Here is a 23,891-nt window from a genome sequence, read left to right as displayed (position 1 = left end):
TCGTATGTTGAAAATACATGTTTCAATCATAAAAGAAGTGATGAATTTCTAATTTGTAATACAATAAGATAAGATTTTAAATATTGTTTGGTATCTTGATGACGTTTTTGTACCATATGATCGAGTTAGCCAATCAGAAGCATGAAAGTCTATGTGTTTTTTGTATAGTACCTAACTACAGTGAGAACAACCTAAGTACTTGCACTACCAGATTTGTTTGAATGGTAAGCATTATATAGGAATGCTGACTTGAGTGAATCACACTATATCTATTTATTCAATGGAAATAATGTAGGCTTCCAATTTACTATATATTTTATTCTTCCAATTTACCATAAAATTTAGCAGTAATTAACGAGGATTAACTTAAGAAAGAAAGAATTTATATAAATTATCTTTAGAGAAGTATGGAATCATAAAAATAAACTACCATTCCATATGAGAAAAGTATGACTATAGAGTTATTTGAATACCACACCCTAATAATCATTGTTACTAAAAATAGAGAACTGATGGTGAGTTGTCTATTTGTAGATCAAAATTTATATTAATTTTTTGAAAAATGCTTACCTGCTATTTTTAGTTTTTGGTGCTGGAGCTGCATTGTCAGACTTCGTTGTTTCATCTGGAATACCAATTTCTCGCATATCTCCCTCTGACATAGGAAAAGAAAAGGGCTATTTCAATTTTTATTTAAAATTATATACCTGTATGATTGAAGATGAGTCAAGCTCAAAGCACTCAGGCAGGCTAAAAATCATCTGGTTGAATACTTAGCATATACAGAGAGTCCCAAGAGAAGTGTAACTGCCCAAGATCATAGATTCTACATGAATTTTGCAACAACAATGACTAGTAAAATTTTCTTATATCGACCTTATTTTGTTTTCGAGATATATAGATTCTTCGATATTTTTCACAATCGTCAATAACTGGAAGAAAACTATCCAATAATAAAAATCCAATAGGCTACTAAGGATATGGTTGGGAAGAGGAGGAAATTTCTGATAAGATCCCTATAATGTTTTCCTCTTCGAACTTTTTATGAGCATTGAAACTGATTGAAATTTGGCTTTGAGCTTGACGAATGTAGCCTACTTTTTACAACTTTCAGCGCTCATAGAATGATTAAAACCGTTAATCTATGAAACAAATATATGAATATTATTGAAAATTTAATCCTTTTCCAAGCTTTTCCATAGAACTTGACTGATATCTTGACGATTTTAAAAATATTTGAAAATAAATACATTTTTACTGGACATTATTTTTGTTGCAAATTTCAAGTAGAATCTATTGTCTTTGACTGTTACACCTTTTGTGGGACACTCTGTATAAGTAAGTTGGAATGTGAACACCGGAGGTGCTCTCATCTCCGTTGATAATTGTACTTTCAAACCACCCCCAGCACCTCAGTTAGCACAGTGATTTGGGGTGAGAACATTTGATATGATTACCTCGTAACTAACATTCAAACAGCTGTAGGTTCAACAATTATTGTGTTCCAAACTTTTCCCTGTAGAAGATTTATCATGCTTCAGTTTTGTGTAGTTAGTCATGCAGGTGAAGCGCATTGTTTATCCTAGATATAGAATAAGAGTGCATGTAAGCTGAAGATGGAAACAGGCAACTTTTAAACCACCCTTAAGCACAAAGCAGGGGCTCTTTTCAAATGGGGATTTATAGACTCTCCAGGATGCGATTGTGGAGCTCCATTGCAGACAATGAAACACATTGTCTATGAATGTGACAGACGTGCCTACCTGGGTGACAGTAATGACTTTACTTTAGCAAGCTCTCAGGTGATCCAGTACATTTTTAATTTAGACGTGCACTTGTGAACAGTGCAAAATTACAAGGATTTACAAACAAGAAAATGCCATACATTATATTATTATATATATATATATATTATATATATATATATATATATATATTATATATATATATATATTATATATATATATATATATATATATTATAATGTTACTTTTCAAAAAGATAAATAATTTGAATTTAGTGCTGAACAAAACATCGATACTGTATAATCAAATAGATAAATATCAATAGTCGAAAGTTCATTATTTTGTCTATGTATAGTTGATGATTTCAAGATAATGTTTGTAGGTTAGATGCCAACACAACAAAGTTATTAGATAGAAAGTTTCCAATACTAAAATTTTAAAATAAAAAATAAAAAAAAAACACTTCAAAAGATAAAATAATTGATAATTTTATTAAATAAATCAAATGAATTGTAGCCTACCAATTACATTAACACAAATTTTACATAATGTTATCATTTACAGAATTTCAATAAAACAATAAACAAAAAGCCAAATATGAATTTAAATCAAATAAATAGCATTTTTATTAAATTTGAAGACTAAATAAATAAAAAAAAGAATTATTCTAATATATGGAGGGAAGTTGAGTGGTAAAAAATGTTATGGCAGTTGAAAACTGGAGGGAAAAAGCGAAGTCTTGTGCTGTTTTGTATTTATTGTGATGATAGACGTACAACCAATGTCTTTGTTGTGTGTAAAAAGATTGAGCTAGTGCAGTTTTATTATTAAAGGTTTATCTTGAATTAAAATGTAAAGTGATATAACAGGAAAGAGAAAATGTGGTATTAATGTGGAGATGAAATGTAGGCTATAGTTTTGAAACGATTGAATGTTATTAAATTGGGAATAAAACTTGACACACTTTGTGGGATAATATTATTCGTTTTATTATGAATTGACAGAAAAATTACATAAAATGTATTTGAATTATCAGCTTCTATTATTAAAGGTATGTTTTCTAAAAAAGGTGAATCATTATCATTGTTATTATTATTATTATTTAGTATAAGTATAACTTATGGTATTGTAAATTGAAATTGAACTCATTTAAGGACTGTGTCCAAGAACATGAATATAAAATTAAAATCAGCATATTACTAAATTAAATAAATGTTCTTATTTTTTACTATCAATTCCATTAGGTTATCATTTTCATAGTAAAATTTAAAAACTCCCTTAGGCTCTATGTGAGGAACTGTTTTGTTTTGGATTATGCTTCTGACAGTGGTAAAAATTAAAGAATTTTATTTAAATTATTATATTCAATAAAAATATTAAGAAAGACGTGTGTGGAAAATGGTACCCCTGATGGGACCTGGTTAATTTTTAAAATTAAATTAGAAATAAATCCACAATACCGGAATGGAAATCGATAAGATAGGCCTACCCAGTTTTAACCTGAATGAATAAGTACAACTTGAGATCACAAAAATTGAAAAAGGCACACAATCCAAATTCTGAAACAGTCTCAAAAGAAAATGAGCTCACGGCTATATTAACATTACTAAAAGAAAATAATGAAAAATTTCAAAAATTTGATGAGAAATTTCAAAGATTTGATGAAAAGTTTGAAAATCAGAGTAAAATTTTAAATGATAAAATTGAAACATGTACAGAAAAGAGTGAGGGAATTGTTAGGCTAATTGAATCATATAGTTCAGAGCTAAATGAAAAAATAGACAAAGTTGAAATAAAAACCCAAGACTTGCAAAATTAGATAAATAGCAATGAGAATAAAATCAAAGAAAATAACATTGTTTTTTCAGAAAAAGTAACTGACATAAATAACAAAATTGAGGAATTAGGGCAGGAGCAGGAATGTAATAAGAAAGAAATTGATACCATAAAGTCTTACTGTAAATGGATTAACTAAAGATCTAAAAACATTAGAAGGAAATATTGGTGAAAAATCGTTGGACATTGCTTCCATGAAAATGAAATTCCATCAATTTAGACATGATATTGACGCAAAAGTTTCAGGTAGTACTGTGACAAATTTTCAAGGTTGTGCTTATTCTACACATGTTGATAGGTCAAAATTCAAAATATCTATTGATAAACGAAATCCCATGAATTTCATTGACAATCTGTCAGCTTACTTGAAAAGAAATAACATTCAAGACTGGATTAGAGTCAAAAGCATCCTTGAAAACAACTCCAATCATGGAGAAACGTATCGTGAATGGTGGAATTTTATTAGAGCAGATGTAGATAATTTTGAAAGTTTTCAGACAAGATTTATCAATAAATTATGGTCAAAAGACATCCAGAGAACAGCTAGAAATGACCTGAGGTTTGGTAAGTTTAGAGTGAGAGGCCCGTTAGGCATGAGTGAATACTACATGATAAAATCCAATGTAGCTAAAAATTTGATTCCATCTGTCAGTGAGAACATGATTTTTGAGCTACTCAAAGGACACTTTGATGATACAATTGCCACTGCTGCACTTATCCGAAATGTGGCTACCTCTGATAAATTTATTGAACTATTGGATGAAATGTCAGGTTTAGAACAATATCAAAGAGACAGAAAAATGTACAAAGAACATCACAGAGAATCACAACAAATGAATAAAAAACAGATTCACACTGAATTTCGCCAACCACAAATAGGTAGGAATGATCAGCATCAATATCATGATCAGTTTCAGCATGAAAATTCAGTGAATAGGAATCAGGAAAATCATTTCCGACAAAGATCTCAGCAACAAAATGGTCATTATTCAAATAATAATGATTATCACAATAACAATCAAAATATAAAACCAAACTACAATAGTCCTAATCGGTACAGTTCAAACAACCCTGATAATCATTCAAATCAAAATCAAAGCTATTATCAAGGTAATCGTTCATCATATTATGTGCCATCAAATAGGAATGGAAATAATAATTATGAAAATCGACAAAGTCAAATGCATAACCAAACACCAGAACGTGTACGAACTAATGTACCGTAATTACCACACCAGTATAGCTGATTCATTTGATAATAGCAACTTGGAGAATAGGACTCAGAACGGGGATTTAAACTGAAAGATGAGAACGTATTGGTAAGAAGGTAATTTACCCTTGAGTTATTAATAACTTTGACACAGTATAGATATCATAAGCATAGTTTCAGGATTGATTCATTGATTGAAATTTATCTTTTATCTTGTTCTTTGTATTTAAAAAAAATCATTGGAATGAATTGAGTCAGTATTATTTTGAATAAATAATCTTATGATCAAGACTATAATGAAAACATATTGAATATAAATTCTTGAGTTGATACAACAAAATAAAAATATGACAAATTGAAATAAAAAAGATACTCACAAAGGAATAAAATCTAATAAAAATTAATAACTAATTTGCGAAATAAGAAAAGATTTTGAAGAATATTAAATAAATTTACAATAGTTATCCGCAATTTGATAAAACATGAAGATAAGAATGAAGTATAAATATAATCTAAAACCAAATTTGGAGTTGCAATATAAAGCAATTTTTTACATTTTGTTCATGAATAGACCATAATATATTAGAAACATAAATTATGAGAGGATGGTTGACAAGTTATTGAATGTATTGCAAAGCATAAAAATTATTAAAATGGTATTGACTTGAATTTTATATCTGAGAAAAGATCAGAATATTTGTAGGGGAGTATATTTTGTTTTATCACAATTAAATTGGTGAGTTATGGTGTGTGGAGTACCTATATATTAGGATATCTAGCAAAGTGCAATGAAGTATATTTTTAATGTCTTCTTAATGATTTTCTTTGAAGGAATGTTTTCGATTACACTTGGATGTGACTGAACTTTATGCAAAGGATTCTTATATTACTAAAATACTTAGTTTAAAAACTTAATTAAATTTAATGAATTATTATGAAATAAATAATGGGTTTCAAGGGATGAAAATAATTTTGTTATGGGAAATAATAAAATGCAAGATTTAAAATAATTAAACACACTTTTCAATTCAACAAATAATATTTTTTCATGATTCATCAAATAAATATTAAGGAAGCAATCAATTGAAATTAATTTTTTTTAATGACTCACTCTATACTAGCCTATACCAGCCTATACTAGCCTATACTAGCCTATACCAGCCTATACTAGCTTATACCAGCCTATACTAGCCTATATTAGCCTATACTAGTCTTATTCTTATTCAAATGATTCATACAATAAGTATTTATATTAGTAATTAGCAATTAAGAATTTTATGATTGATTTCATTATACTGACTCACCTTGTAATTAATTTTATGATGATTAAAATATAGGAACTATTTTCTTATCTGAGTTAGTGAACATATTAGTGTGATGAAATTTATATTTTTAAATCATAGTGCATTGGAAAAGGTTTGGTTTGATAAAATAAAAAGTAGTTTGTCATGAATGAAGAAGTGAAACGTGTTGGAGAAATTTGTATTTTGCCGCCTACTTGAAGTAGTGCCATCTATATCTTATTGTATTGTGTGTATCTGTGTGATCTGAATAAAGCGCGACTTGCCAGCTAAACCTTGTCTCGGCTACATTCTTTATAGGTTATGGGCCCAGGAAGCTCTAATAAAGTTAATTAAATGTTTTATTCTACTTTCTAGTAAAGTATGTTGAAAGTCAAAGTGAATTCTGTGTGAAATTTTCTTTGTGAAAAACTGAAACCTGTGTGAATTGCTGTGTGCTGTAGGCCAATCAAAAATACCATGTGTTATGATGCAACGTGCTATGTTTATTGCTTCCTTAAGTGTTTTATGCTGAAATTCAAATAATAATATTGAATTGGAAAACGAGAACAGTTTTCTGCTGTGTTTCGGACAATTTTAAGTCTGAAGATGAACTCTTCCGACTTGGTAGCTAGGTTCAATGGCACCAACTACTAACAATGGCTATTTCAAATGAAATGTGCTCTTCGAGCTAAAGGCTGCCTAGATGTTGCTTTTGGCAAAGAAACAAAACCAATCGACGAAAAAGAATTGAAGGACTGGAATAAGTTAGATGCAACTGCTATGTTTACACTATCTACTGCAATGGACCAGAAACAAATTGTGTTGATCGAAAACTGTGAAACTTCATTTGAAATCATTCAAAAACTTGACTCAATCTATTATCAAAAATCCGAAATTAACAAAATGTTACTACAATATGTTCTTACAATATGTGGTAAGAATCAGAAGGAACATGATTTGAATCTCAAAAAATTTTTAGATGCAGTACAAAAATATAATTTTACAATCAATACAGAAAAAAGCAAATATTCACTTACTTCAATAAGCTTGCTTGGCTATAAAATTGAAAATGGGACAATTTCTCCTGACCCTGAACGTCTGAAACCATTGCTCAATCTTCCACCCCCAGATAATAGAAAGGCTCTTGAGCGAACAATTGGAATGTTTGCACACTATTCCAAATGGATATCCAACTATTCAGATAAAGCTAAACGGCTTCTTACAGCAAAGACCTTTCCTTTGACTTCTGAAGCTATAGCTGACTTCAATCAACTCAAAACTGAGATTTCTAAGGCAGTAGTTAGTACAATTGACGACTTTGAACCTTTTGTGGTTGAAACAGATGCATCTGATTTTTCAATTTCAGCTGTCCTATCACAGTGTGGACGTCCAGTAGCATTCTTTTCTCAGAAGCTGAATGATAGTGAGCATAAACATTCATCCATTGAAAAAGAGGCTTTTGCTATTGTGTGTGCTCTTAAAAAGTGGAGACATTTCTTACTTGGAAGATTCTTCAAAATTATCACTGACCAGCGCTCTGTATCATTCATGTTTGATATGACTCATCAAAATAAAATAAAAAATGAAAAAATACAACGATGGCGATTGGAGATGTCATGCTACAATTACGAAATAATTTACAGACCAGGAAAGGACAACCAAGTAGCAGATGCACTTTCCAGAGTGTGTAATGCAACTCAAACCGATAAATTACACTCCCTACACTGTGACTTGTGTCACCCTGGAGTGACCAGAATGATTCATTGGGTAAGAACTCATAATTTACCCTATTCAGTTGAGGATGTCAGAAAAATGACTTCTTCATGTCAAACATGTAATGCCATAAAACCTCAATTTTTCAAGAAATTGAAATCTACTCTCATAAAGGCGACACATCCATTTGAAAGATTAAGCATGGACTTCAAGGGTCCTCTTCCATCAAAAACTAAAAACAAATATTTGTTGACAATAATTGATGAGTACTCTAGGTTTCCATTTGCATACCCTTGTCCGAATATGAATTCATCAACTGTAATTCAGTGCCTTGTGAACTTGTTTACCACATTTGGTTTACCTTCTTATGTACATACTGACAATGGAACCTCTTTCAAATCCAGAGAGCTGCAGGAATTCCTTCATAATCGAGGAGTAGCCACTTCCATGTCATCACCTTATAACGCACCAGGAAATGGCCAAATCGAACGAGAAAATGGTACAATTTGGCGCACAGTGTCTCTTACATTGAAGCATAGAAATTTGGATGTATCTGATTGGGAATCTGTGCTCCCAGATTCTCTACATTCTATTCGATCCCTATTGTGCACGGCTACTAATGAGACGCCACATGATAGGATGTTCCGACACTATAGACAATCATCTAATGGTATAGCACTTCCAACCTGGCTTGCCCCTTCAAACAAAGTCCTAATGAAAGTACCTATACGAAGAAGTAAATTCGATCCATTGGTCGAGGAGGTGGATATTCTTCAAATCAACCCACAATATGCCAAGGTACGGCTTAGTGATGGAAGAGAGACAACTGTATCATTGAAAAACCTTGCCCCTCGAGGAGAAGGTACAGTTAACATCAAAAAGTTTATTGAAGGTGAGTGGTTTGACTCAATTATCACAAATGTTCTCTTTGTACCAGATTTAAAAAGAAATCTCTTTTCTGAAGGACAATTAACAAAAAAAGGGATGATTATAATTAAGAAAAATGATACAGCTAAGATTTATCATAACAACAAACTTGTAGCTGAAGGAATTCATACTGAAAATAATTTGTATAACATGCTTTTTGAAACTGTTGTGCTAAATAATATTGAAGTAAATTTGACAAGTAATGAATCTATTGCAAATCTTAAGCTTTGGCATTAAAGGTTAGGACACTTGAATTGTAAAGCAATCAAAGAAATGGTATCCAAAGGATTAATTAATGGTATACGAATTGATGACACTGAAAAATTTTTCTGTGAAGGTTGTACTGTAGGAAAACAACATAGATTATCTTATGATGTAGGTAACTCATGGAAATCTTCCAAGCCAGGTGAGCGAATTTTTAGTGATGTATGTGGACCTATGTCAGTAACTTCTATCGGTGGAGCAAACTACTTTATTTGCTTCAAAGATGATTGTTCAGGGTACAGAGTTGTATTTTTCATTAAGCATAAATATGATGTGTTTGATGCTTTCAAGACTCATGTAAATAAAATAAAGAACATGTATGGTCGTACACCCAAGTATTTGCATACAGACAATGGAACAGAATATGTCAATGAAATGTTCGAAAATTATTTGCATGCAAATGGTATTGAAATTGAAAGAACAGCTTGGTATACTCCACAGCAAAATGCCAGGGTTGAAAGGGATAATAGAACAATTATGGAAATGACTTGGTGTATGTTATTGTCTAGAAATTTGCCTAAGAATCTGTGGGCAGAAGCTGTAAATACAAGTGTATACATATTGAATAGATCAGGGACATGTCAAACACCAAACTCTACTCCTTTTGAGGTATGGACAGGTAAAAAACCGTCATTGAAACACTTGAAAATATTTGGTTCAGAAGCCTATGCATTGACACCGGATTGTAGAAGAAAGAAACTGGATTCTAAATCAAAGAAAATGATTCTAGTAGGCTATGATGGGAACTCAAATAATTACAGGTTAATGGACATTGTAAGTAAATCAATAGTAGTTACTAGAGATGCACTTTTCAATGAAAATAAATCTTCTGAAAGTGACAATTTTGATTCAAAAGTAAGTATTGATTTATATCGAGAACAAATTTCACAAAATAGTGAGAAAGAATCATGTAGGTACTGAAAATGTAGAAAGAAATCGAGAAAGGACATTACAAGATTATGAGAGAGAACTATGTAATGATGATGTAAACAGAAATCAAGAACAAACAGAGAATAATGAAGAAGACTTGTGTACTGGAAATCACATAAATGATAAAAATTCTAATGTGAATCAACAAGATTGTGAGGAAGAAGTGGAAGAAAATAATCTGAATCTAAGACCGAGAGAACTCTTAAGAAAACCAAATCGGTATTTAACTGAGTGTAATGAAGTGATTGCTTTGTATGTAGAGTCAGATGAAGTACCTATGACGTTCACAGAAGCAATCAAACAGAAAGAATGGAAAGAAGCAATTGATAAAGAAATTGATGGATTACAAAAGTTGAATACTTGGACACCAGTAGAATTGCCAGAAGGAAAGAAAGCCATAGAAACAAAATGGGTTTTTAGGAATAAGGATAATGGGATTAGAAAGGCCAGATTAGTAGCTAAGGGATTTCAAGTTGAGGATAAGGGAAATAATATTTATGCTCCTGTTGCTAAAATGAGTTGTATTAGGATGTTTTTAAATGTAGCATTATTAAGAAAACAAAAGATCATTCAAATGGATATTCCATCTGCTTTTCTGAATGGAAAACTCAATACTGAAGTTTATATTCTGCCACCAGAAGGAACTAATTATGACAAAAGTAAAGTCTTGAAATTGAATAGAGCACTGTATGGACTCAGGGAATCGCCCAAATGTTGGAATGATGAATTTAATAACTTTGCTAATAAACTTGGTTTCAAACGTTCTGATTATGATTATTGTTTGTATATTGCTGATGATGTAAATATGTTAGTTTATGTTGACGACATTTTGATTGCTGGTAATTCCGAAAATGTAATTATAAATTTGCAAGAAAAATTCAATGCTAAACATATGGGGGAAATATCACAATATCTAGGCATAGAATTCAGGAGGAGCGTTAATGGTTTGAAACTGTCTCAAACAAAATTCATAAAGAAAGTACTCAACAAATTTCAGATGCTTGATTGTAAAGGTATGAAAACTCCTATGGAAAAAGATTTGAATCTGTCAAATAATGATGAGATAATTGATGTTCCTTTTCGTGAATTAATTGGAAGCCTCATGTACATTGCAACTAGTACAAGACCTGACATTGCATTTAGTGTTAGTTACTTGAGTAGATTTACTGAAAAACCGAGTGAAAAAGTATGGAAAGCAGGGAAAAGGATTTTAAGATATCTGAAAGAAACACAGGATTATAGTCTCACTCTTCATTCTAATTCATCTGAATTATTGCAGGGTTATAGTGATGCAGATTGAGCAGGAGATAAACTTGATAGGAAAAGTACCAGTGGTTGTGTAGTTTTATTTGCTGGAAATCCTGTATCATGGTTTTCAAGAAAACAAAATTGTGTTGCTCTGTCAACTGCAGAAGCTGAATATTTGGCTGCTGCAAGTACAGCCACAGAATTAATTAATTTGAAAGGCATTGCTAATGACTTAGGTTACAATGAATGTAAAACTTATTTATCTATTGATAATCAAGCTGCCATACAGATGACTAAAAATTTTGAGAATAGTAAAAGGAGTAAGCATATCGATATAAAGGCTCATTTCATTAAAGATGTTGTATGTAAAGGTATATTAATAATTAAGTATGTAAAAAGTGAAGAAAATCTGAGTGACATTCTAACTAAAGCTCTGTCATATGAGAAATTTTCCAAAATGAGAAATGGTATGAATATTATTGTGTGATTTTGTTTGTTTTTTTGTATTCATTCCATATATTTGATGTATAATCTGATGATTTTACTTTTTTCTTTTGATAATAAAAAATTTAAATCAAGGAGGAGTGTTGGAGAAATTTGTATTTTGCCGCCTACTTGAAGTAGTGCCATCTATATCTTATTGTATTGTGTGTATCTGTGTGATCTGAATAAAGCGCGACTTGACAGCTAAACCTTGTCTCGGCTACATTCTTTATAAACGTAATAAAATAACGGCAAGGTTGGATAAAATAACCCAGGTAAGTTTTAAAATAATGACGGCTAGTTTTCCATAAAAACTATGAACATTTCTTCTATATAGTCAATCCAGAGTAATATCTCCTTTTCATATTTATAATTCAAAACTATAACCAATATCATTTTCTTATCATTATCATATTTTTACTTTCCTTGCCCTATTACCATAGGTAAGGAAAGTATTGCTTCCCGAAAAAAAATAAGGTACCCCAATTTCCAAATTTCTATATATGTTTCAAGGTACCCTGAGTCCAAAAAAGTGGTTTTTGGGTATTGGTCTGTATGTGTGTGTGTGTGTGTGTGTGTGTGTGTGTGTGTGTGTGTGTGTGTGTGTGTGTATGAGTGTATGTGTACATGATATTTCATCTCTCAATTAACGGAATGACTTGAAATTTGGCAAGGTAAAATAACCCAGGTGTTGGATTATCCCAGGTGCTCGATTAGTCCAGGTCGGACTTTTCCGATTAGACCAGGACCTGGTATAATCGAACTACTGGGTTAATCGAAGCATTTCTGTCTCTATCAACCCAGTAGTTCGATTATACCAGGTCATCTAAACGATACCGGGTCTAATCAAGACACAGGACCTGGTCTAATCGAGACGTGGGCTCAACGAGACGAGACTGCATTCAAAGCATTCCGTCTCGATTAGCCCAGTAGTTTGATTGTACCAGGTTTTGGAGCTTCATTGTAGAATAGGACCTGGTATAATCGAGACACTCCCATGGCATTCTATTTCGAATTTGACCATTCAACGAAAGAACTGACTGAGCTGAAAGTCATCGAAGGTATTATAATCATTTGAAAACTGACCTTCCTTTTTGCGACACTCAATATTCACATTGCATTCTATCAAATAATATATTATATTCTAGAGTGATCATATTCTATCAAAAATATGGAAAAACTAAACACGGTTTTCTATGAATAGGCCTAATGAATTTGAAAATTCATCTCAACTTACCATACTTCAGAACTTTTGAAGACCAGGGATCGAGGTAAATGATCTCGGTTACATTGGCTGTATTAAAAGGGATAGAAGACAAATCTGTTCTTAATATTCCGTGTCGGGCTATTGTTACACCGTCAGGGTATCTTACAGCAAGCATCGGCTCCTTCCCTACGAATGATGTCTGCACACGAATTAAGTATCTTTCCTGTCAAATACAAAACTAACTTATAATTGGCGATTTATATACTCTTTGGAGAAGAGATGAAGAGGAAGATGATGATGGAGAATATATAAGAATGTGGAGGAGTGGTAAAAGGAGAAAAAAGAAGACGAAGAAAAGAACAATATAAGAAGGTGGCCGAGAAGGATGAGGAGGTGTAGGAGGAGGAGGAGGAGGAGGTGTAGGAGGAGAAGGAGGAGGAGAAAACAGAAGAAGGGAATATTGAGTTGCATCGCTTTTTGTTTGTCCCAATAATGGAGTGACTCAAGTTATTATAGTGACATTTGCACGGTAACAGTAGTTGAAATTCAATTTTTAACCAGATTAAATATAATATTATATTGTACTATATTACATATAAAATTAATTATAATTATATGATATATATAATATAATTATAAATATTAATTATGGATTAAATATAATCCATATCCTATTATATTAAGCGAGCAATTTCTGTATATATATTTATATGGTTATGGTGTTATCTGGTTATGTGGTTATATGGTTATATGGGTATGTATGTTCAACGGATCTCGAAAACGGCTCTAACGATTTTCACGAAATTTGGAACAAAGTAGGTTTATGATATGAATATTCGATTGCACTAGGTCTCAACCCTTGGATAACTCGCTGAAGGACATTAAAAGGTTGAATACGTCCTTGGAAAAACAGCTGGAAATTTTGTCGTCTGTCGATATCGTAATGGAAGACAGTGAACGAGTGCATGTGTGTGAGATCATCCATCATCGTGTGATCTCTCGAGAAGAAAAATTCAGCAAGAGAAACTTATTTTCGTTTATTTCTCTTTTTTTAAAAAACTTGTTTACTTCAAAAAGTCCAAAATATAGTAACTAGATGCTGTTAGTGTAGAATAGTACATAGTATATAAACAAATATTGTAGAAAACATAGTATATCATTCTAAATCGAATTCATAGTAGATCTATTTCTATTGATGATGTGTTTGTTTTTTGAAGTGTGAATGAATTGTTATTTTGATGAGTGATAGTAGCTTAACCTGGATTTTGATTTGCTGGACTGTAGTATAAATTTGAAAAGGGACAGTTTTGGGCATAAGCCTGTTGTGCCTCCTCATATAACTGTAAAAATAATTGTACGACTGAGAAAATGAATAAATGAATATAAACTATAAATTCAATCTTTCGCTACAAATATTGTCTATGCTTTTACACTCCAGAGCAAAGCTCGGTCCCCCGATATTCAAGTCTTGTTCGTTATAGTGTGGTTCATTTCGTGTGTAGATAGCGTCATTTCAAACACACAGATAGCGTCACCAGCTGATTAAATTCAAAATCAAGTTTTGACTGTGGAAGCGGCCCTTAGAGCTTGTTCATATGACAGCGACTTACACTCGGTTATCGCGTGGTTGGCAAATCACTCGATTTGCCAGTCTCGTACACATGACAGCGATTCATGAGCGATTTGCCCTCGGTTAAGTCTGAAATTACAACCGCCGCGATTCGCCGGCGACTACTAAAACCGAGCGATGCATGTGTACGGCACCATATGTTTCCCTATACCTGGCAACCGCTCGGTTGGTCAATCACGCGACAACCGAGCGTAAATCGCTGTCATGTGAACAGGCTCTTAGGCCAATCTTTTCAAGCGGCAATTGCGTTGTGGAACGAATTTTGATTATTAATCAAATTTTATTTCCCTTTCTTTTATAATATGGCAAATAAGTATTAACATTTAGGGAGAACATTTAGAATAAGAGCGAAGAGAGCATTTATTTATTTCTGCTTATTCACATGGAGATATGACTCAGCCAGCTCTGGGTGCGAGCACCCGCACAGTGCTGGTACTGGTCATTGACATTCATGAAAGTACGACTTTATTGAGCAAATATATGGGCCCATCTTCAATTTAGAATAATGTTATTGTCATGTATATAATATTCTGTGAAGTGGTAATTATCCTTTAGATAATGAGTTTGAAAACATTTATTATGTTTGCTTGAATAATTTTTCCTTAGTTCATTCCATTAGATGAGAATACCGAATAATTAGTAATAGTATTTTCTTATCAACAATTTGAAAATTATTTCGATATTTTTAGAAAATCGTTGTCTTAACATTTTTTTTAAATTTCAACATTTCTTTTCAAAAACCAAACGGCAGCGATTTCAGTTGTGACACTATTCTCACAGATAGGCAATTTATACTTGTTACTTATTTATATTAAGTATTAAGTATATACTTGTTAGCTTCTGGGCATAACATTAGATCAGAAACTTACATGGATACCCCATATTGAAAGTGTTTGCTCAAAATTAAGTAGGGTTTTATATCTCCTTCGCAGTCTTAAGGACTGTGTTCCTTCAAATTACCTGAGATTGTGCTACTTTGCCTTTTTTCAAAGCGTTTACACGTATGGTTTAGTCTTATGGGGCTGCGCCCCAGAGGTTCAAAAAGTATTCTTGCTCCAGAAAAAAAGCTATAAGAATTATATGTAACGCTACTTATCTGGAGCATTGTAAGCCATTGTTTATAAAGGAGAAAATTATGACAGTGCACAGTTTGGTAGCTTTCAAACTTCTCCTCCAGATAAAGAATAATTTAGGTTCTTATAGCCGCAGAGTTGACATTCACTGTCATAATACTAGAAATAAGACAAAAATAGATATACCATATACAAGACTCAAAAGAATATCAACAAGTCCAAATCAAGTTTCATTGAAATTATTCAACACATTACCCGAGATAGCCAGGAACCTACCAATGCCAATTTATAAGAAAAACCTAGAGCGCCTAAGTTACTATTGAATAATCCTTTATACTCAATTTCAGATTTCTTCCAACTACCAGTGAAGGACTATTTTCAAGTCAAATAGGTAGTGAAATAATTCAATAGGCTACTAATCATGTAAATGTACTTAATTGTTCTTCCTCAGTTTTTCATCTAATGCAAGACAATTTTGTATTTATTCGATACATTGTTACTTTTTCTGTATTGTCAAATCAAATCGTACTAAGTGTAACTTTCACTGTATAATTCAAAACTTAAAACTATGTATTATATTGTTGACTGACGTTTCCGATAGCATTGTATGTATGCATTGAAGGAATAAAAAGCATTCTTATTCTTATTCTTATTCTTATAATAAATATCGGGGCAGCGAGCTTCGCTCTTTATTTATTTATTGATAAACTGTACACAATTCTTTAGAATGATTGGGGGAGGACTAACAGGCACAGCCCAATACTGTTTCTTCCCCGATTTATACAATTTAAATAGTCCAAGAAGTAGGTTATGTTCCATTCACTTGCATTCAGGTCCAATTTTCAGTCAAAATATTTAAAAACAGAAAAGTTCTAATTTAGATTGTTTACAAACCAAATTGAATAACAAAATAAAACTCATTAATAACTTAAAACTGTAAAATAATTATTAACTTTGAAAAATGATGTAAATTATGATATACCATAATTTAAAATGATATACCATGTCATGCCAACAAATCAGATAATTTTGATCAAGTCGATGAAAATCTAGATAATATTACTCGTGAGATAGGCTGATTGATTCAACAGCTGAACATAATTCTGTCTCTCCCTCACAGGCACTCGACAGACGACGAAATTATCATCTGTTTTTTCAAGGATGAATAATTATTATCCTTTTTGTGTCATTCAGCGAGTTTTCCCAGGGATGAGACCTAGTGCAATCGAATTTTTATCATAAACCTACTATGTTTCAAATTTCGTGAAAATCGTTACATAGAGCCGTTTTCGAGATCCATTGGACATAAATATATTTCCAAATAAATAACCATATAAATAACTGTATAATAAAAATAATCATATAAATAACCATATAACCATATAAATAACCAAATATATAGATATATACAGAAATTGCTCGCTTAATATAATAGGATTATGGCACATACAGAGTTGTACAGAGAGAGAAGCATTGATATTTTTTTTTAATTTTCACGAGCCTATTCAACCAAGCTTGAATCTTATTTCAACAATATTTAGTTTAAATTTTTCCATTCCGCATTCGAATGGGGAAAAGAATTCAAGAATTGTTTCATTGATTGTGAATAAAAATTCTAAAATGTGATGAATTGCGGCTATTGTCATCCAAACACTTTGCATTAAGAGAGCGTCGGACTTGGCTATGGTGAAGAAGAAACCACATGGCGCTTATACATGGGGATATCCAGAAAAATGTTTTCATCTGCTTAAAGAAGGCTTGTATGAGAAAAATTAACAGTTATAATGAATAAACGAATAAAACATAGATGTATATAAGACATTCAAATCTTTCAACCACTGGTTTATTCCTAGATTTAAGGTATAAGCGATCCATGCCAATAAGGAATCCACCCAGGATTTGAAGACCGTCCAGAATAGATAGTTTGTACAGTATATATAATTTTAGGCTTACATTATTCCATTTCTATTTAAGTTATTGTCAGCACTGATTTTTGATCTGCTCATTGAATTTTGAAGTTTGAAATCATGTACCGTATGTCAAATTAATGTCAAGAACCTACCCAAAAATATCTTGCGCACAGCCAGTCATACTGTGTCTTAGTGCCGGTTGCACAAGAACTAAATTTTAATCATGAGAAGTTTTAATCAATTTAACCAGAGAAGTACTGTACCTTCACTTGTTGTATAATAATTGTTTTGAATTTTGAAAAGGATACATTCAGATGTGATTTATATGACCTATCTCTAAAGTTTAGTACCTATTCATTAAAAAATGAGTGTACTAACTGTCTACTAAAAAGGTGTCTGTGTCCATACTAGTTAGTATCGGCTCATATCATTATCACTGTGAATCATAAAGAGTAGATTTCATCAGTGGATTTTTCAAATTCCTTGAATTAAAAATATTATATTCCTTGTATTTTTTAAATACCTTGTATCAATTTCCAAAGTTTGAATTTTGAATGAGAAAAATATATTTTTTGTCCAATTTTCAAAATTATGTATACATGATAGGCATATTATAATATGTATATAATCATTGCATTGATAGTATATAATAATAATAATATGTATAATAATAAAACTTATCATATGCTATCTATTGCTATCTATTCTCTATGATGATAGGCAGTCCTATAACAATAATAATAATAATTATTATTATTATTCATCAAATTATAGTTGAAATAACGTGTTTGAAAGTCTATGGGTGTATACGTGTGTAGGATTTTATACAAATTCTTTGCAGTTCAATCTTGTATTAGGGTATATGATTGTGATTAAAATTAACTTGTGTTATTAGTACGTAAGCTTATAATATGTTATGATCTAATGCTTTCGAATAATTATTGTTCTATTATTGTTGAAATAACATGTTTGAAAGCCTATGGGTGTATAAGTATGTAGGGTTTTATACAAATTCTGTGCGGTTTAATCTTGTATTATATGAAATTGTGTTATTAGTAAGCTTATAGTGTGTTATGATCTAATGTTTTCGAATAATAAAATTATTGTTGTATTATACTTATTCAGAGAAGATTTACAGGAGAACTGACAGTTCGAGAGGCAGTTTCGATGATTTTCAGCAACCGTTTTTGTAGGATTTTGTTTCTCTTTATAGGAATAATGATTTATAATTAATTGAATAATATTCTAATCAATTCCAATTTCTACATTCTATTAGTTTATTATAGTGTTCATATAATGTACTCAATTATTTGATTTGATGATTTGAATGATTTGATTTACTCCATGACTACTACTCATGATTTGTAATATATATTATTGTGATTATGCTTCTGTTCAAGTACCGTAGGTCTGAACTAATCAACTTGCATTCGAAAATAAAAGGAACCTAATTTATATTAATTTTTTTTTCATTTGAATTTTTTTATATGAAGAAAATAAAGAAATTTTAACCAAATGATTTAATCTAAAAATTAAAGTTTATTTACATTTCTAAAACCTTACAAGTAGTTACTGTTGATGTTTACAGTTCTTCCAAAATTGAATCTGCTCCTTTTGAAGGGTACGGTACAGTAATGTAAGAATTGAGCTTGTGTTTTGTTTCAATAATTTTTTATTCCTCCACAATCAAGTTCAAAAGACTAGATTCTAGCCTATATGAAAAGATTTTTTCCAAGAATTTCTATAACATTGGCTTTCAAGCAATGCCAAGAGTTTGGAAAAAACTAAAAAATAGTATACTGTAATACAGTAACCAGTCTAATTCAGTATAGCCCTACGTGATGTTCTCTTGTACGCTTCACTATGAAAAGTACTTTCCAAATAGTTTCCAGCATTTAAGCATAGTTGTTAAGCATACATATAATATCCATGATGGAAATCTCAAAAATAATATTTTTGATCATGAAAAACAGATGTCAGCAAACGTTTTTCCGTCTTTTACAACGTAATAACTGGATAAAATTTGTGTTATAGGGGTAAACTACACATATCGAAAATTACAAAGAAAGGTTTTCCAAAAATGTTCGAGCAAAATTGTGAATTGCACTTCTATTCACTCACTCACTCTCTCTCCTAGCGCTCTCGCTTCTCACACTGTACTGTTTTTAGCAGAGAGTACATTCTATCCTCACTGGTTTTCAGCCCTTGCCTGGCTAATGGGATGGGCTACCAGAGCTGACTCCGACCGCCTCTTAACTCAACATGTACCGGTACGTTATTATGAGAAGCTGTGTATTGGCCTACTACTTTTATAGTCTGATTAGTTTAACCTGTAAACACATTAGTCTGCGCAAGCCTAGATTAACAAATCGCGTAGGCTGAGGCCTACACTTGACAGATGGTGTGAAATTATAGCACAAGAAATTTGAGTGTTTCCACGTGAAATCCTCAGGTAAACAACTCTTCAGAACGTTGACAAGAATGTGTGGATAAGAGAGGCCACCATTTGATTTAGGTTTTATAGACGTAGGCTATATTGAATTTGTTTGAACTGTTTCAAGATAATACCTTCTGCCACTTGAAATGGTGAATTACACATTTGGGCTAAACTTTGAGATAAAATTGGAGTTCGTTTGATGCTGAATAAGCCTGTAATAGTTAGGCTATCTCAATAAAATATCCATAGTTCACTCGTTCTTTGCCCATCACTCTACCGTATACACTTTAATAATACTTGTAAATGTAATTTCTATTTCCAAGATTGTAATTGAACTGGAGGTAAATCAAATTAAATGTACTTACTTTATCATCCATACAAATCCACACTTTAACAGATTCGATTTGAAACAATTCTAGAAACTCATCACGGTCAAGGAGATACTGTTCTCCTTCGATGAACTCACTCACTCTGGGAATGTAGTTATGAATTTTATCCGGATTCCATCGGTCCAATAGACACCTTAAAAAATAGTAAATTTCTTGTAGAGGCTTAATCATTATAAAAGTTCTTATTAATTGTATAACAGTTGTAATATTACAATTTTTCTCGATTGGAATCGAATCTTCAATTCGAGATCTATAAAACTTTATAGTAAATATCAGAGTAATCGATTACGGACAACTTTTTGACTGAGAATTTATTATTGTAAATGATTGTGTTGCATGTTCCATGGTGTCACCGAGGCTGAGTTGACAGAATTAACAGATAAATGGATTATTTAAATAGAAATGATATATAAAAATTTAAAATAACAGTTTCAAAATAAAGTTTTATTGAGAACAAATATAAAATGTGAATTCTAAACTTGTAATTTATAATTTTTTTTGGTGACGTGTCCGTAACATCGACACTGAAGAAGCTTTGCTCTGTTCCTGGTAGCTAGGCTTTTCCTGTGCCTGTCTCTAGAAATATGGCTGGCTGTGTGTGTTGTAATTTTGTGCTCTCTGAATAATTTTCTGTTTAAGTGAATTTATTAATGTTTTAAATTGAGTTTTAAACAGTTTATAGTGTTCTATTTTGTCTGTATATTGTTTATTGTGTATACCAGCCAATAGCCACTGTTTTTCAACTATATAAACTGGATAAGTATTTAGCTCGTAGTGACTTTAGATGCTTAGGCTTGTAAGATATTGTTCTTTGTGTATTTGTGTAGTATATTGCCAAAATTCATCTGAAGATTATAAGTTCATTTGCTCTGAAAATTGGATTTCTCATTCATAGGCGATAGATCCATTCATAGTTTACCAAGAATCTATTACGTTGGAGCCGATAACTATCCTTAGGTTAATAGGTGTGAAATGCTATCCAACCGATTTAGGAAAAATTGATACCACGGCAAATGTTACCCCTGTGGTGGTACCAAATTACAAAATAAATATGTCCCAAATGGTACACCATGAAATCCCTGGTTATGAAAAATTACTAGTAGGATAGATATCTCGATAGGTTATGAATGGTATACTGCTGAATGGGAAATCGGTTCAAGAGAGATCAAGTTTTAATAAATAGATATCAGTGCATATTACAAAATGGCAAACATTAAAAATGATATAAATCTTATAGCATTCCTAACACAAAGGTTTGATGAGCAAAATGCTAAGTTTGATGCTAGGTTTGATGAGATGAAGCAAGAATTTGCTAGCATAAGACTAGAGCAGGTTAGTATAAACCTTCTATTGAAAGATGCACATGAAACATTGAGTGATAATCATGAAGATGAAAACAAATTGAAGCATGATAATAGTAGTGTTAAGATACAAGATCAACTCATTCAAGTTTCTGACAATGTAGGCCTAGTTACTGTTGTTGAAAAAGTCAACCCTAATGAGATAGTAGAATTGAGTAAAGAAGTAGGTAGGGAGTTGTCTTCACTGAAAGTCAACTATAATGAAAGTGATATTGCTACATTGAAGGTTAGGAAAACTATAAACAAAGTGAATGATTACATGAGACAGGTTTCTGTGGAGGTTAGGAACAATGTAAACAAAATGAATGTTGCTTTGAGTCAAGTTGATGAGTTCAACTTTCAACTGAGAATTGAAAAGGTGTATGCAATGCATTCTCAAGTGAACATGACTAACTTTTGTAAGCAAAATGGCTTTGTTGAAACAAATGAACCCATGAATAAAATTATGTTCTTGAAGAAAACAAAACACAAAGTTTCCATTGATGTGTTAGTATTCAAAGGTTGTTTCAAGTTGCTTATTTACAAGATGATGACTGTGAATCACATGATGAAAGGGTATTCCCCAGCACACAATGATTAGGAATCCTGTGTCATGCCGGGATTCAGAATAGCAATGACCGTAAATACTACGTATGGTAAGAGTCCATAATTGTATCTTTTTTCTTTCCTGTAGCCTATTTTTCTTGGCCCTTAATCTTTTCAAATTTCGATTCTTTCCTGTCTTTGTGTAATGTTTAGTAAAATTCTTCTATGATGCATATCTTAACCAATCTTGTCCATAGTCATTTAAATTTGTATTTTTCTGAAATAATTTTGGAAGTTAAAATAGTAGTTTATTTTCCTAATCTTTAAATTGTTGATAAAACTTAACTTTTCTAAAATCTATCCATTGTAGTGTAAATAATTGTTTGCTTGCGGTATATTTTTTCATCATGTATTACATATTTTAATTATGTCTATTTTTTTCAGGTATCATATTAGGTAATTAGGTTTTTCAGAGCAAATTATGTCCCATGTTCTCATCTTTCATTGCATATTGTGCCATAAGCCATATGTAATTAGGTTATAGTTTTCTTCTGGGCTTTTAACACATTTTGCATTTTATTTTTTTTTTTGCTGTCCAATACTTTGGATTTTTAGTAGACAAGTAGGTGTGATTCTTTTAGAGGTGTGGGCGTGAACCACATATGGCTGGACTCGATTATCTGACCTACTTGTTTGCGATATAAAAACTTTAAGACTGCAACATCAAATGTTTGTAAAAACTTTTGCATACTTTTGTTTTTGTGGTCCGATACTAGAGTCTGCTATCACATTGCCTTACAGACATCTAGGAACTCTCCACCCAGTCACAATAGTCAACATATTTTTTCCTTCACCAGTTGTTTTTGTGGGAGTGATAGCTCACAATTATAACAAATTAGAGTCATACTTGGAATTTACAAAATTCCATAGTAGTATATTTTATTAAATATACTTCCTTATGAAAGTTCAGTACTGACATGTAGGATAGGCTCTAATTAATCTTTCTCTTCTTTGTATTATTTAGGAAATTTATTTACCCAATTTTCTTTTTCTCTTGTTTGTATTTTTTAGGGAACTTATTTACCCATTATCCATCTTGATCATCTTTGTATTGTAATCTTGAAATGTTTGTATCTATTATACAGTCTTCAAATTATGAATTATCTAAAAAATAAATGGTTCAATTTAGAACATGCTGAAATCTATTCTTATGTATAAATTCTTTTGTTATAATAAATAAACTTTAAAATTTGAAAGTATTAATGAATTGTGTAGCCATATATATGAGATGTATTAATGAAAGTTAACTTGAATAATAATGTTTTCATTGAATAAAAACGTTTTGTTATATTATCAATTGAAATGAGTTAAAGGTTAAAAATTCTCTAAAGTTTTTGTAATTGATGTCTTTTTCTAAATTTTAAAACTGTTTGTTCTATAAATTTTGATATGATTGATTATCGTTTGAAATGGATGCTGGAGTGTATGTAGAATTTTAATGGGGTTTGTTGATTAGAATTTTGCTGGTATGTGATTGTTTTTTGAGATGGAAACCCATTATTGCCTAAAGAAGGAATAACAGAGATTATGACTTAGAGAGGCAGTAATGAGATAATATTTTTGTGTTGATTAATAATGTTGATTGCCATAGATGCAAAATAATGATTAATAATGTTGATTGCCATAGATGCAGATTACTTATGAATATTGATTGCCTTTG

The 23,891-nt window shown here is 31.5% G+C and overlaps 1 protein-coding gene across 3 annotated transcripts in view; it reads right to left on the bottom strand.

Annotated features, from left to right (window-relative positions):
• Positions 1-510: 510 nt before the first annotated feature.
• Positions 511-23,891, bottom strand: part of LOC111049630 — a 311,297-nt gene continuing 287,916 nt past the window's right edge. For all 3 annotated transcript variants that reach the window (XM_039425126.1, XM_039425128.1, XM_039425127.1), the window contains 2 exons: positions 12,877-13,069; positions 511-655 (listed from right to left, as the gene is read on the bottom strand). In XM_039425126.1, the coding sequence (XP_039281060.1) occupies positions 567-655; positions 12,877-13,069 (282 nt within the window). In that variant the 3' untranslated portion in view covers positions 511-566. The remainder of the gene's footprint in view (positions 656-12,876; positions 13,070-23,891) is intronic.

The sequence above is a fragment of the Nilaparvata lugens genome, chromosome 3 (genome assembly GCF_014356525.2).
Source record: "Nilaparvata lugens isolate BPH chromosome 3, ASM1435652v1, whole genome shotgun sequence".
In the NCBI taxonomy this organism is placed as follows: domain Eukaryota; kingdom Metazoa; phylum Arthropoda; class Insecta; order Hemiptera; family Delphacidae; genus Nilaparvata; species Nilaparvata lugens.
Note: the sequence above shows the minus strand (reverse complement) of the source record. Positions and strands in the feature narration are given on the sequence as shown.